At 44.7% G+C, this 15,363-nt stretch overlaps 1 protein-coding gene across 2 annotated transcripts in view; it reads right to left on the bottom strand.

Annotated features, from left to right (window-relative positions):
* Positions 1-3,947: 3,947 nt before the first annotated feature.
* nbr1b (NBR1 autophagy cargo receptor b) overlaps positions 3,948-15,363 on the bottom strand; it is a 118,792-nt gene continuing 107,376 nt past the window's right edge. The window contains exons 20-23 of one of the 2 annotated variants that reach the window (XM_061845259.1): positions 9,488-9,573; positions 9,304-9,379; positions 8,095-8,188; positions 3,948-5,177 (exon numbers count right to left, since the gene is read on the bottom strand). In XM_061845259.1, the coding sequence (XP_061701243.1) occupies positions 5,004-5,177; positions 8,095-8,188; positions 9,304-9,379; positions 9,488-9,573 (430 nt within the window). In that variant the 3' untranslated portion in view covers positions 3,948-5,003. Of the gene's footprint in view, positions 5,178-8,094; positions 8,189-9,303; positions 9,380-9,487; positions 9,574-12,918; positions 13,058-15,363 lie in introns of those variants that run through there. The other variant, XM_061845260.1, reaches the window with a different exon arrangement.

Genomic DNA, 15,363 nt, shown 5'->3' with positions numbered 1-15,363 from the left:
ATGAATACATTATGGATTATACAGAATTATAATGGACATGAAAACAGAGTAAATCCCTTGAAAACGGCTTGTACTACCAGAGATTTTGAGTGCAATGTTTTCCACTCGAGATGTGTTTTATTGTTTTTCTAGATCCCTCCTCCATTCTTCCCCATACAGAATGTTTATGAATACAGAAGATATAGAAACTTGACACTGGCTCAATGTATTTTTGAGGCAGAAAATATAGCTGGGTGCATATCCTTATTTGGGATATCAAATATCGTCCATATTACAGAGCAGTATACAGAAACATCTTTTGGATAATCATTTCATAGAATGATATACAGTGGTATCTCTACTTGAGAAATTAATTCGTCCTGGAAGTCCTTTCATAACCTGAATTTTTCATGAGTAGAAGTGAATTTTACATGTAAATAGCGTAATCTGTTCTAAACCCCACAACAAAAATAAGCATACAATGTGTAATGTAAAGAATAATGAAAAATTACATTAATTTACTGTTCCCGTTGGGTGATAATGCGAAGAGAAGCGTGAGTGACAAGCGAAAGGCATCATGGGGAAAGGCGGAGGAGGTGGCAAACTATGACACCATAGAAAAAACATACATACTAACATATCTACGCACACAATGTAATTCCACTAACGTTTCTTGGGTCCCATGGTGAAAAAGATGTATAAACTTGCAAAAAAGAAAAATGGAATGAGAATGAAAAAGTTGCACTTTTCCAATGTGCGTTAGCTATTGACTGTGCTAGCGTGATTCTACCAACTCTATTGCACCACACAAACCAAGACACAGGAAGTGGATCATGGGTAAACATTGATGTCTCTCCAGGGCAATGGGATGCTAGGAAGATGCTACAGCGATAGCCAATGGGAGAGCACCTCTATTGCGCTACACAAGCCAAGATACAGGATGTTTATGTTCAGTGGAATTTGGGGAATCCAGCGCCCATTTTTTTTTTTTTTTTTCCTTTCGTATCCCAGATTTTCTTTATAACTTGAGACAATATTTTTCCGAGGCGTTTTGTAACCTAAATTTTTCGTTACTAAATGTTCGGAAGTAGAGGTACCAGTGTGTATATAGAATGATAATGATGTTATTTTATTCCAATGCAGCCCTATGGGGGCACAAACCAGTGCAATCTGTAGGCCGGTCCCAAGCCCGGATAAATGCAGAGGGTTGCGTCAGGAAGGGCATCCGGCGTAAAAACTGTGCCAAACAAATATGAGCGTTCATCTAAAGAATCCCATACCGGATCGGTCGTGGCCCGGGTTAACAACGCCCGCCCCCGGCACTGCTAACCTGCAGGGCGTCGGTGGAAATTCAGCTACTGTGGGTCGAAGACAAAGAAGAGGAGGAAACCGGATCCAGCGTCAGAAGAAAAAGAGGAATGCACAGAGCCTACAACTGAGTGTAGGGACTTTGAATGTTGGGACTATGACAGGAAAAGCACAGGAGTTGGTTGACATGATGATTAGGAGAAAGGTTGATATTCTGTGCATCCAAGAGAGCAGGTGGAAAGGTAGTAAGGCTAGAAGTTTGGGAGCAGGGTTTAAATTATTCTACCACGGAGTAGATGGGAAGAGAAATGGAGTAGGGGTTATTTTAAAGGAAGAGCTGGCTAAGAATGTCTTGGAGGTGAAAAGAGTATCAGATCGAGTGATGAGACTAAAATTTGAAATTGAGGGTGTTATGTATAATGTGGTTAGCGGCTATGCACACAGGTAGGATGTGACCTAGAGTTGAAAGAGAAATTCTGGAAGGAACTAGATGAAGTAGTTCTGAGCATCCCAGACAGCGAGAGAGTTGTGATTGGTGCAGATTGTAATGGACATATTGGTAAAGAAACAGGGGCGATGAAGAAGTGATGGGTAAGTACGGCATCCAGGAAAGGAACTTTGAAGGGCAGATGGTGGTGGACTTTGCAAAAAGGATGGAGATGGCTGTAGTGAACACTTATTTCCAGAAGAGGGAGGAACATATAGTGACCTACAAGAGCGGAGGTAGAACCACGCAGGTAGATTATATTTTGTGCAGACGATGTAATCTGAAGGAGGTTACTGACTGTAAAGTAGTGGTAGGGGAGAGTGTAGCTCGACAGCATAGGATGGTAGTATGTAGGATGATTCTGGTGGTGGGTAGGAAGATTAAGAAGACAAAGGTAGAGCAGAGAACCATGTGGTGGAAGCTGAAAAAGGAAGAATGTTGTGCGGCCTTCCGGAAAGAGGTGAGACAGGCTCTCGATGGACAACCGAAGCTCCCGGAAGACTGGACGACGACAGCCAAGGTGATCAGAGAGACAGGCAGGAGAGTACTTGGTGTGTCATCTGGTAGGAAAGGGGAGAAGGAGACTTGGTGGTGGAACCCCAAAATACAGGGAGTCATACGAGGAAAGAGATTAGCGAAGAAGAAGTGGGATACTGAGAGGACTGAGGAGAGGCGAAAGGAGTACATCGAGATGCGACGTAGGGCAAAGGTAGAGGTGGCAAAGGCTAAACAAGAGGCATATGAAGACATGTACACCAGGTTGGGCACGAAAGAAGGAGAAAAGGATCTCTACAGGTTGGCCAGACAGAGGGATAGAGATGGGAAGGATGTGCAGCAGGTCAGGGTGATTAAGGATAGAGATGGAAATGTGTTGACTGGTGCCGGTAGTGTACTAAATAGATGGAAAGAATACTTTGAGAAGTTGATGAATGAAGAAAATGAGAGAGAAGGAAGAGTTGAAGAGGCAAGAGTGAAGGACCAGGAAGTGGAAATGATTACTAAGGGGGAAGTCAGAAAGGCACTACAAAGGATGAAAACCGGAAAGGCAGTTGGTCCTGATGACATACCGGTAGAGGTATGGAAGCAATTTGGAGAGATGGCTGTGGAGTTTTTGACCAACTTATTCAACAGAATACTAGCGGGCGAAAAGATGCCTGAAGAATGGAGGAAAAGTGTTCTAGTTCCCATTTTTAAGAACAAAGGGGATGTTCAGAGCTGTGGGAACTATAGAGGAATAAAGTTGATGAGCCACACAATGAAGTTATGGGAAAGAGTAGTGGAGGCTAGACTCAGGACAGAAGTAAGTATCTGCGAGCAACAGTATGGTTTCATGCCTAGAAAGAGTACCACAGATGCATTATTTGCCTTGAGGATGCTCGTGGAAAAGTACAGAGAAGGTCAGAAGGAGCTACATTGTGTCTTTGTGGATCTAGAGAAAGCCTATGACAGAGTACCAAGAGAGGAACTGTGGTACTGCATGCGTAAGTCTGGTGTGGCAGAGAAGTATGTTAAAATAGTACAGGACGTGTATGATGGCAGCAGAACAATGGTGAGGTGTGCCTTAGGTGTGACAGAGGAATTTAAGGTGGAGGTGGGACTGCATCAGGGATCAGCTCTGAGCCCCTTCCTGTTTGCAGTGGTAATGGATAGGCTGACAGATGAGGTTAGACTGGAATCCCCTTGGACCATGATGTTCGCAGACGATATTGTCATATGCAGTGAAAGCAGGGAGCATGCAGAGGAACAATTGGAAAGATGGAGACATGCAGTGGAAAGGAGAGGAATGAAGATTAGCCGAAGTAAAACAGAATATATGTGCGTGAATGAGAAAAGTAGAGGGGGAAGAGTGAGGCTACAGGGAGAAGAGATAGCGAGGGTGGACGACTTCAAATACTTGGGGTCAACAATACAGAGCAATGGAGAGTGTGGTCAGGAAGTGAAGAAACGGGTCCAAGCAGGTTGGAACAGCTGGCGAAAGGTGTCTGGTGTGTTATGTGACAGAAGAGTGTCTGCTAGGATGAAGGGCAAAGTTTACAAAACAGTGGTGAGGCCGGCCATGATGTACGGATTAGAGACGGTGGCACTGAAGAAACAACAGGAAGCTGAACTGGAGGTGGCAGAAATGAAGATGTTGAGGTTCTCGCTCGGAGTGACCAGGTTGGATAGGATTAGAAATGAGCTCATTAGAGGGACAGCCAAAGCTGGATGTTTTGGAGACAAGATTCGAGAGAGCAGACTTCGATGGTTTGGACATGTTCAGAGGCGAGAGAGTGAGTATATTGGTAGAAGGATGCTGAGGATGGAGCTCCCAGGCAAAAGAGCGAGAGGAAGACCAAAGAGAAGGTTTATGGATGTGGTGAGGGAAGACATGAGGGCAGTTGGGGTTAGAGAGGAAGATGCAGGAGATAGGCTAAGATGGCAAAAGATGACACGCTGTGGCGACCCCTAACGGGACAAGCCGAAAGGAAAAGAAGAAGAAGAAGAAGAAGATGTTATTTTATTCCCTCATCCAATGAATCAATAGGGAAATCAAAAAGGAATCAGTTTGGTTAGGCGTATCAATTATGATCAGTGAATCGCTAAATTCTCAATTCCCGGTCCTGGTGTATGGGTTTTTTTTTTTTTTTTTTTTTTTTTCAAAATATAAACTTCCATTTCCTATTTTTATTTTCAAAGGACAAAACTCCATGACGTCTGCTTTTTATAGTTTCCCAGTCTTTAGTTTTTATGCTTTCTCAAGTCCAAAAGCTAAAATAAGTTCCCCCCCCCAAAAAAAAGGAATAAAACGCTCTGAAAAAAATGAGGGTGGAGTGGAGACAGAATATGAGACTGAGAAAACAAATGACTGCCAAATAAGACAAATACATACAGAAATTACAGGTCTGGACACTCGGTATCTATTTAAGATGGGTTTATTGGCTACCTAGTGCCCTCAAATTTCTTCACAAACAGACACCAGGGTGAAGCCTCTGTCTGATTTTTTGCTATGATGATTTCCATTTTGTAAGTAGGGTTGTTTAGATTTAGGTATTTTAGGTTTTATTCTTTTATTATTCTTTAGTCTTATGAGAAATAATTGTGCGGTGTAAAAGATCTGAGTCTGGTTGAATGTTTTTTGTCTGATATACGACAATAGGTACGACATGTTTTCTACCCACACCCCCACTTTTTGTATTTCTGTTTTGCATTCTTTTAAGCCCATATAATTTTTCTACAATTGTCTCCCTGGTCAATAGCGTGTAGAATACCAGTCATTGTCGGTCAGGTGAACAAGCTCATTGACGACATCTAGCAGGTTGTAGTTATGTTTTTTAAGCAGCTGCTGGTTGAGTGGTCTGTCCCCAAATCCCATCTCTATAAGCACGGCCATCATAGTTTCTTGTGTGGACTCGTCTACTGGAGGCTGTACAAAAATAGATCAAGGTCAATCTCATATTCACACAAAACGAAAATAAATCCAATCTAAGCCAATAGAAACTACCTTTTCCTCTTTCCCACACCTAAATGTTTACCATCATCAAACAAATACATATATACAATATATCCTGAAGGAGAATCTCCACCCATCTGTTTGTGATTTTAAGATGAAACTTACTTAGGTTCTACAGAAGGACAATGATCCAAAATACCATAGAAAGTCCACCCCTAAATCACTGAAGAAAAACAAAATGAAGAATTTACAGTGGCCTAGTTAAAGTCCTCGCCTGAATCCTATTGAGAGGCTGTGGCATGACCTTAAAAAGGGCTTTTAATGCTGTGGCATTACCTTAAAAAGGTAGTTCACGATCAAAAACCTTTAAATGTGGCTGAATCACAACAAGTCTGCAAAGATGAGTGGGTCAAAATTCTTCCACAGTACTTTATGAGACTCATTGCAAGTTATTGCAAATGCTTGATTCCAGTTGTTGCTGGTCAGGGTGGCCCAACCAGTTATTAGGTTTAGGTCTTTTTTCACATAGGGACCACACAGGTTAGGATTCCTCCCACCCCTTAATAATAAAGACCTACATTTAACAACTGTAATACTGAAAACTGTAACTGTTTACTTGTGTTGTCTATTACAAAAAATTTAATTGGTTTTATGATTGGAAACACTTAGGTGTGACATGCAAAAAGTAAGAAATCAGGAAGGTGGCAAAAGGTTTTTCTCACTAGCACCATATTAGGAAATGCTTTGCAGAATAATTTCTCTATTTACGCATGATTTTCGTGAGCTCAGTTTTCTATTCATTACCCCACAAATGCCTCTAAGATGTCCCAATACAGTTCCTACACATCGCAAAGCATTTCTGTAGGTGACAATGTGTGTCATTCGCAAACTTTGGATCGCTGTGTCACAATGATGATGGCAACGATATCCAGGTTAAAAGCTTTACATCAAAACTTGCAACAAAATTTACGAGTACTGTAATTTCTCAAAAATAATGCGCAAATTTTTTCCAAAACATTTTCATTTTCAAAAAGTTAATAGAGTGCATTAAATTTAGGTATGGCTGAAAAATAAAAAATACAACCACATTGTATAGTCGTATCCAGATACATAGACTGGTAAAAAATGTATACATATATATTTCGATATGATATTCGATGTCTTATGTGACACATTTATATACAGTATATCACGGTAATGTGAGCCCCCAACCTGAGGTCTCTGAGTTCTTTGGGGAGCTTGCGTTTTACGAAAATTAGCGTAGGATGCTTGCTGCTACGGCACCAAAAAACAGAAAGGACTACCCGTGAGTTCGTTTTAACTTAAACACAAATAATGTCGACTACAACTGCTAGTTCTGCAGCTTCTTTTAAAACAAATGTCTCATCACTCGGGCCGATGATGCCGCAAACCCGGAAGTAGCACGTAAGTCAAAAACAACAATAGCTCGCCTCTCTGGCTTCAGGTGGGTATCAAAACAAGGTGAGCTCAAACTACATAATACAAGGGTCATGGGCACACAAAAAACAAAACAAAACGGGAGAGCGCACAAAATTGAAATGGTCGATTTTTTTCAAATGTGCCAATTACGCTCCTTTCTACGGAGTTTGAGGTCACGTTGTTTTGATAGCCATGATGCAATGCAAGAGGCACTGGCACTGTACCAAGTCATCGATGATGAGTTCCACATCGATGCACCAAAGGTAGCTACTATGGATCTTTTTTGAATTGAAGATGAGTCAGATGCTTTCTTTGAAGGCTTGGCCAAGGATGTGTCATGTAGAGGTTAAACTGCACTGTACACAAACGTTTTATGCACAAATATTTAATGCAAAAAAATTTCAAGTTAAACAGTGTTAAATAGTTTATATTTTTAAAAATGTAATATGTGTTATTAACAGTATTCATAAATGTTCTGTTATCATTGAGTATTTATTTTAGTTGGTTGAGGGATTCTGTTCTGACAATTACAGGGACCAGGACAAGCGTTTCCTGTGGCCTGTTCCGAGATTATACCACTACATCACCACATGCGCAATGATTATTATTAATGATTGTTGTATGGGCAGTTTTTTGAAAAACAATACAAGTGCAAACCTAACAAAATATAAATACAGATAATTCCTAATATTCTGAGCATATGCATAGCGGCAAATTGGTGGTGCGCATTGTACATTGGTAGAGGGTTTTCATGATTTTTTGTGTCAACTTTGGGGGGTGCACACTTCAGGACGCATTATACTCGAGAAATTATGGTACATTCCTATTTATATCCACAGACACCTCTGAAAATTTCAATTTGAAATTACAACCTAAATTTTAACATTTGTTCACTGAAATTGTATGATCTCTTGCTGAACCGTCTACTCTGTCTTTTGTACGTGGACGTTACAATTGTCCAATCAGATTTCAGCTACGTGGTGCCATGTAATCATAATCATGCCCAGCACACCAGCTAAAGTGGTGCGGCACTTTTTGCGTAAATCTTTCTCTTTGAATTACACCTTGAACGCCTGTATACTCATGTTCTGGTTGTCTGTGTGATGTGGACCACAAAGTATACATTACATTACAGTGTGAGTTGAATTTCCTCTTGAAGACACTGATACAAATACAAATTAAAATTGACCTTTAACTGAAGCAGCTTATTGATTGTTTAAAAAGCCTGGATGTTTGGTTGACAAAAAATACATTCATTATCTTCTCCCAGTAACTTTAGTGGTAGAAGCTCATATCCCCTTTGATAAAGAGGCAGTCCAGATCTACAGAGGTGTAATGGACATTTCATCAGGAAAATCGAAAAAAGTCCAGTCTAAAGTGTTTGCATTTTCCAATCTACTTAAATTTACTTTGGCAGAAATATAGAATTAAGAGAAAGGTTCAATCAAACCTGTGTCGGAACATGTCCAGTAAACAAAGCTTTGTAAGCAGAAGCAGCTACAGACAAAGCTCCTTTAACCAGGTCACTGGTAACACTTGGGTGTCTGAGGAGAGACAACAAAATTAAGTCCAAAAGGAGACAAAACCATCCATCCATCCATCCATCCATCCATCCTGAACTGGTTGCCAGCCAATCGCAGGGCTCATGAAGACAGACAACAGCCGCACTCACAATCACACCTAGGGGCAATTTAGATTGTCCAAGTAATGTTGCATGTTTTTAGAATGTGGGAGGAAACCAGAGTGCCCGGAGAAATCCCACACAGGCAATGGGAGAACATACAAACTCCACACAAGGGGGTCCGGGATTGAACCTGGGACCTTGGAACTGTGAGGCCAACGGTTTCCAGCTGATCCACCGTCCCGCCAGGAGACAAAACAAATTCCATGTATTTCAGGGATACAACTCTTTGTAACATGTAACCGAAATGCTTAGTACGTTCAGAGGGTGAATGATGCCAACAAATGACGGTGATTATTTATTCCATTGCAAATCTTAGTGTGCTGAAAAAAGTCAAGGGAGTATGAACTGGACACTTGAGTGAGCTGGATGTCATTGCTCTCAATAAAACCATTACCGTAAGATTATAGTTTGCTTCCAATTTCTACAGATTTGGCGGAACAGTGGAACGTCTGGTTAGGGTGTTGGCCTTACAGTTCTGAGGACCGGGGTTCAAATCCCAGCCCCGCCTGTGTGGAGTTTGTAAGTTCTCCCGTGCCTGGGTGGGTATTCTCCGAGCACCCCGGTTTCCTCCCACATCCTAAAAAGATGCATAAATTGGAGACTGCCTATTTCAATGGATTATTAATCAAAAGTGTACTATGGTCATATGCAATGAGAACATTTTACACAATATTATGGTATGTTGGTATTAGTTGGACACAGTTCTAGCATAGGCGGCACAGTGAGCAACTGGTTAGAGCATCTGCCTCACTGCTCTGAGGACTGGGGTTCAAATCCCAGCACCACCTGTAAGGAGTTTACATGTTTTCCCGTGTCTGGGTGGGTTTTCTCCAACCACCCCGGTTTTCTAAGCATTGGATAAATAACTGATTCAATTACAATGGGCGTCGGTTATCTGCCGATTTTCACTCTTTGCAGTCCGGCCCCATTCCTATCCAGTCTTTTGTACTGGTATCATTGTGTACTTTTTCTGACCTGGGATCCTCTGAGCAGTCTACTTCAGTGTCTGCAGTGGTTTCTAATGTTGACTGTTTCGTTTCAGCACCTGAGGCTGAGAGACAAGATATTACATGCTGCATGAACCTTGACATACAATACAGCTACATCAGAATACTAATTTCATCTTTCACTGATGCTAATTTCGCACATAAAATATTACCATCCTCAGATTGATTCAGTTCAGAGTGGTCTATTTCCTCTCTTGCAGCAAAATTGTCCACTGCTGCTTCTCCAGGATTCTCTGGACTGTAAATATCAATAGTAATTTCGCAATTACACAAATACTGAGTCTAACCCTCATGTGAAAAAGCATAAATAACATCCAGTTGTATCCAATAAATGTACAGCGGCTGAAATAAGTAGGCAATATGTAACCATATTTGTCATTAAATATATATACTTTGTAGTACCAGGTGTTTTTAAATTTCTCCACAGGTCGTCCTTGGCTCGTTTCTGATTATTCTTTGCACTCCTCAGTAAGAAATATTTCAAGGAGCACTGATAAAAGCAAATTCATGGTGCTAAGAGAGCCTTTCCACTTACCTATTATGGACTATTACTACGATTATGGACAGTGGAACATTCAGAGCCTGAGATGTGTGGCTTTAACTAGTGGCATCGTAATGTTTTGCAACAATTACTTCGCAACGGTCTTGAGACAGCTCTTTGGACTTGACCATAATGAGATCTGTCTTAATTCACACATTGGAAATGACCACTTGTGTAGGACATCAATTAAGCCTGAACCATCTTATATTCATTTGCACTGACAGGGAGCTGGATGGCTGTTTTTATTATTCATAGATTTTAGGTGTTGGCTTGGCTTTCTATTGTCATGGTCCTGCTTGTCCCTGTCCTGGCCATACTGGTCACCGATGCGGAAGCCACCTGCCGCAATCAGCAAGGCGCACACCTGCGCCTCGTCTCAAGTGGTCACGTCCCATTGACATAGAACCACACGTACGGTCTGGCCTCTGCCAGATCGTTGCCTCATGCCTTGTTCCCGCACTCTCGTACTTCCATTTCTGAGCTCCTGTGTACCGACCCCTGCCTGCCGGCTGACCTGCCTCCTACGACTGACTAACTTGTTACTGCTGCTCCCGTTGACTGCCTGCCTGATCCCCGACATTGGATTGAATAAAAACACTTCCCGAACTACCTCTACGTCTCCTGAGTCGTGCATTTGGGTCCAACCCCGTGTTCTAGTCGTGACAGAACGATCTGGCCATAACATGGACCCAGCCGACTGTAGATCAGGGCGGATGTATTGCTGAGCAAGAAGTCGCTCTCCAGGTAACTAATCACAGGTTACAGGAGATATGTGCTCGGCTGGACTCGTGGTTCACGTCCATGTCCAGTGCTGCTGATGCCAGTCCGACGACAGCCACTGCCACCCCGAGCCCAAGTCCGTCCGCGCCCGCTCCCTGCCGGTCACAAATGCCCGGTGGACCAGCCCGAGCTGTTCTCCAGAGAAACCGGTAATATTAAACCCTTCCTCGCCAAGTGTGATCTCCATTTTGAATTGTAACCCTGTGCCTTCCCCACGGACCGCCTTCGTGATATCCCACCTGACGGGGAGAGCAGAGACCTGGGTCACAGCCGAATGGAGACGAGGTTCCGATACCTGCCGCACCTGGACCTCCTTTGTGTGTGCTATGAAGCAGGTGTTTCAATACGCGTCCCTGGAACGTGAGGTGGCGGTTTCTTTGATCTAAACGCAGATTACGCAATTGAGTTCCGCATCCGAGCGGGGGAGAGCCGGTGGAATGAGGGAGTACTCCTCGACACGTTCTTTCAGGGGCTCTCGCGCGGGATTCAAGATCACATTGTCGCAGTGGAAATGACCACAAACCTGGACTCGCTCATCGCCCTTGCCCTGAGGATCGACTAGAGGCTCGCAATACAGGGGAGAGTCGACCCGCTAAAGGGAGACGCCCGATGGAGCCTCATACCACAGACCGCGCCAACCGGTCCAAGCTGTAGAGACGGAGCCCATGCAAGTCGAGGGGGTCCACAGCTCCCCGGAGGAACAACAATGACGCCGGCGAGAGGGTCGCTGTTACAACTGCGGACGGCTGGGCAACCTCATGGCTCGCTCCCCAGTCAAACCCGTACGACCCGCACTCAAGGTATCCACGATGGTGAGTTTAAATTACACCCCGGGCGGCCTGACGCGGTCGCCGCTTCAGGTGACGTTAAGCGCAGGAGAACTTTTATACATGGCTACAGCATTCATTGATTCCGGGTCTGACGCCAATCTCCCGAACCCACGAGTGATTGACTCATTGGGCTTAGAGATCTTTAGAACACAGCGTCTCCGACACGCTTATGCAGCCAATAGCAAGTTTTTGTGCCAGATTACTCACCGCACTCAGACCTTAAACATGACTTTCCAGACGCAAACATTGAACATTTGAGTTTTCACGTTTTCAATTCACAGAGCAGTGACATCATCTTGGGAAGCCCCTGGCTCAGGCAAAAGAACCCTCTCATTGACTGGCCAGCCGGACAAATCAAGTCGTGGGGTTCGAAATGCGGAGGCACGTGCTTCACATCCTCTGATAAGGTTTCACAGGTTGCTTCGGAACCTCCGCGGGACTCGCCGCAGGATTTAACCTTGGTCCCTGACAGCTAGTCTGATCTGAAGGAGGTGTTCACTGAAGCAAAGGCTAAGTCCCTTCCGCCTCACCGGCCATATGACTGTGCTATTAATTCATTGCCCGGTACCTCACCCCCGCGGGGGAGACTCTTCTCTCTTACAGCCCCAGAGTAGCAAGCCATGAGGGACTATGTAGAGGAGTCGCTTGCGGCAGGTCTAATCCAACCCTCGTCATCACCCGCCGAAGGGGGCTTGTTCTTCGTAAAGAAAAAGGACAAATCGCTGCGTCCCTGCATTGACTACCAGGGGCTGAATGACATTACCATAAAAAACAAGTACCCTCTTTCCCTAATTGCTACAGCCTTCGAACTGCTGAAAGGAGCCAGAATATTTACTAAGATGGACTTGAGGAACACGTAGCACCTGGTGTGCATTAGGGAGAGAGATGAATGGAAAACTGCCTTTAACACGCCCAAGGGGCACTATGAGTACCTGGTAATGCCTTTTGGACTGACGAATGCACCAACGGTGTTCCAGAACTTCGTCAATGACGTTCTACGTGAGATGCTCAACAGGCATGTTTTCGTATATCTTGACGATATACTGATTTTTTCCTCGGGCGAAGAGTCCCATATCAGGGACGTCCGGGCTGTGCTGCAGCAGCTGTTACGGTGCGATCTGTACGTGAAGGCAGAGAAGTGCGAATTCCACTGACCCTCCATCTCGCTCCTGGGTTTTGTCCTAGCGGAGAGGGAAATCTGCATGGATCCCGGCAAGGTCGAGGCTGTCTTTCAGTGGCCCACTCCCATGAATCACAAAGAGGTACAGAGATTCATTGGGTTTGTAAACTTTCATCGCAAGTTTATTTGGAATTTTAGCACCATAGCTGGCCCCCTCCATGCACTCACCTCACCACGCAGTGCCTTCGACTGGGATCCAGCCTGCCAGGTGGCTTTTAGTAAGTTCAAGGCTGGTTTCACGTCAGCCCTGGTCCTTATCCTGCCTGACCCTGAGAGGTAGATGATTGTCGAACTGGACACATGAGATTCCAGGATAGGGCGGTCCTCTCTCAGAAGAGTTCCAGGGATGGGAGACTACATCCCTGCGCTTTCCTCTCCAAGAGGCTGACTCCTGTGGAACGGAACTATGATATATCAGAAACCGGGATTTGCTCGCTGTCAAGACTGCCATGGCGGAGTGGAGACACTGGTTAGAGTGGACCCAGATCCCATTCCGAGTGCTGACGGAACATAAATATTTAGAATATCTAAAAACCGCCAGGGGCGATAAGATGCATGAAGAATGGAGGAAAAGTGTTTTGGTTCCCATTTTTAAGAACAAAGGCGATGTTTAGAGCTGTGGGAATTATAGAGGAATAAAGTTGATGAGCCACACAATGAAGTTATGGGAAAGAGTAGTGGAGGCTAGACTCAGGACAGAAGTAAGTATCTGCGAGCAACAGTATGGTTTCATGCCTAGAAAGAGTACCACAGATGCATTATTTGTCTTGAGGATGCTAGTGGAAAAGTACAGAGAAGGTCAGAAGGAGCTACATTGTGTCTTTGTGAATCTAGAGAAAGCCTATGACAGAGTACCAAGAGAAGAACAGTGGTACGGCATGCGTAAGTCTGGTGTGGCAGAGAAGTATGTTAAAATAGTACAGGACATGTATGATGGCAGCAGAACAATGGTGAGGTGTGCCTTAGGTGTGACAGAAGAATTTAAGGTGAAGGTGGGACTGCATCAGGGATCGGCTCTGAGCCCCTTCCTGTTTGCAGTGGTAATGGATAGGCTGACAGATGACATTAGACTGGAATCCCCTTGGACCATGATGTTCGCAGATGATATTGTGATATGCAGTGAAAGCAGGGAGCATGCAGAGGAACATTTAGAAAGATGGAGACATGCACTAGAAAGGAGAGGAATGAAGATTCGCCGAAGTAAAACAATATATGTGCGTGAATGAGAAAGGTGGAGGAGGAAGAGTGAGGCTACAGGGAGAAGAGATAGCGAGGGTGGAGAACTTCAAATATTTAGGGTCAACAATCCAGAGCAATGGTGAGTGTGGTAAGGAAGTGAAGAAATGGGTCCAAGCAGGTCGGAACAGCTGGTGGAAGGTGTCTGGTGTGTTATGTGACAGAAGAGTCTCAGCTAGGATGAAGGGCAAAGTTTACAAAACAGTGGTGAGGCCGGCCATGATGTACGGATTAGAGACGGTGGCACTGAAGAAACAACAGGAAGCAGAACTGGAGGTGGCAGAAATGAAGATGTTGAGGTTCTCGCTCGGAGTGACCAGGTTGGATAGGATTAGAAATGAGCTCATTCGAGGGACAGCCAAAGTTGGATGTTTTGGAGAAAAGATTCGAGAGAGCAGACTTCGATGCTTTGGACTTGTTCAGAGGCGACAGAGTGAGTATATTGGTGGAAGGGTGCTGAAAATGGATCTGCCAGTCAAAAGAGCGAGAGAACGACCAAAGAGAAGGTTTATGGATGTGGTGAGGGAAGACATGAGGGCAGTTGGGGTTAGAGAGAAAGATGCAGGAGATGGGCTAAGATGGAAAAAGATGACACGCTGCAGCGACCCCTAATGGGACAAGCTGAAAGGAAAAGAAGAAGATCTAAAAACCGCCAAGGGGCTGAACACCAAGCTAGTTCGGCCCTCTTTTTCACTTAAATCTGCTTCATTATGTCCTATAGGCCGGGGACCAAGAACGGGAAACCCGATGTGCTGTCGCACATATACGAGGGAAGAGGCGCGAATATGATCACGCCATGATTCTTCCAGACATCAGCTTCATTTCGACTTTCACTTGGGAGATTGAGGCCCAACTGAAAGAAGCCCCTAAAGACACTTGGGGATGGCCAAGACGAGGTCGGTGGTTCTTTTGGTGGCTGAACATCAAAAAAGACGTCTGAGAATATGTCAACGCAAGCCCGGGTTGCGCTGCCAACAAACCCTCCCGGCAACGGCTCGTGGGAGAGCTCCGTCTGCTGCCCATCCCTTGACGTTCATGGTCCCACATCTCCCTGGATTTCGTGACTGGTCTTCCGACTTCACAAGGTCCCACTGCCATGCTTTCAGGAGTGGATCGGTTCTTAAAGATGGTCCACTTCATCCCCCTGCCAAAAATCTATTCCGCCAAGCAGACTGCCTCGGGTCAGCACCCAGAGTCCATAAGCCAGACCGAACGGGTCAATCAGGAAATGGAAACTGGTCTCCGTTGCCTGGCCTCCTGCAACCCCGCCTGATGGAGTCAGCAGCTCGGCTAGGTGAAATACTCCCACAACTCCCTTCCTTCGGCATAGGGTTAGGGTCGACAGGTATGTCACCCTTTCATGTGGTGCATGGCTACCCTCCCTCTCTCTTCTGGTCTCTAGACAATGACTCACTGGTGCCATCACCGTTGGCCGTGGTAAGGTGCTGTAAGCAGACCCGG

Source organism: Syngnathoides biaculeatus, chromosome 16 (genome assembly GCF_019802595.1).
Source record: "Syngnathoides biaculeatus isolate LvHL_M chromosome 16, ASM1980259v1, whole genome shotgun sequence".
NCBI lineage: Eukaryota > Metazoa > Chordata > Actinopteri > Syngnathiformes > Syngnathidae > Syngnathoides > Syngnathoides biaculeatus.
The sequence above is the reverse complement of the archived record's forward strand: the minus strand, read 5'-3'. Positions and strand labels throughout refer to the sequence as shown.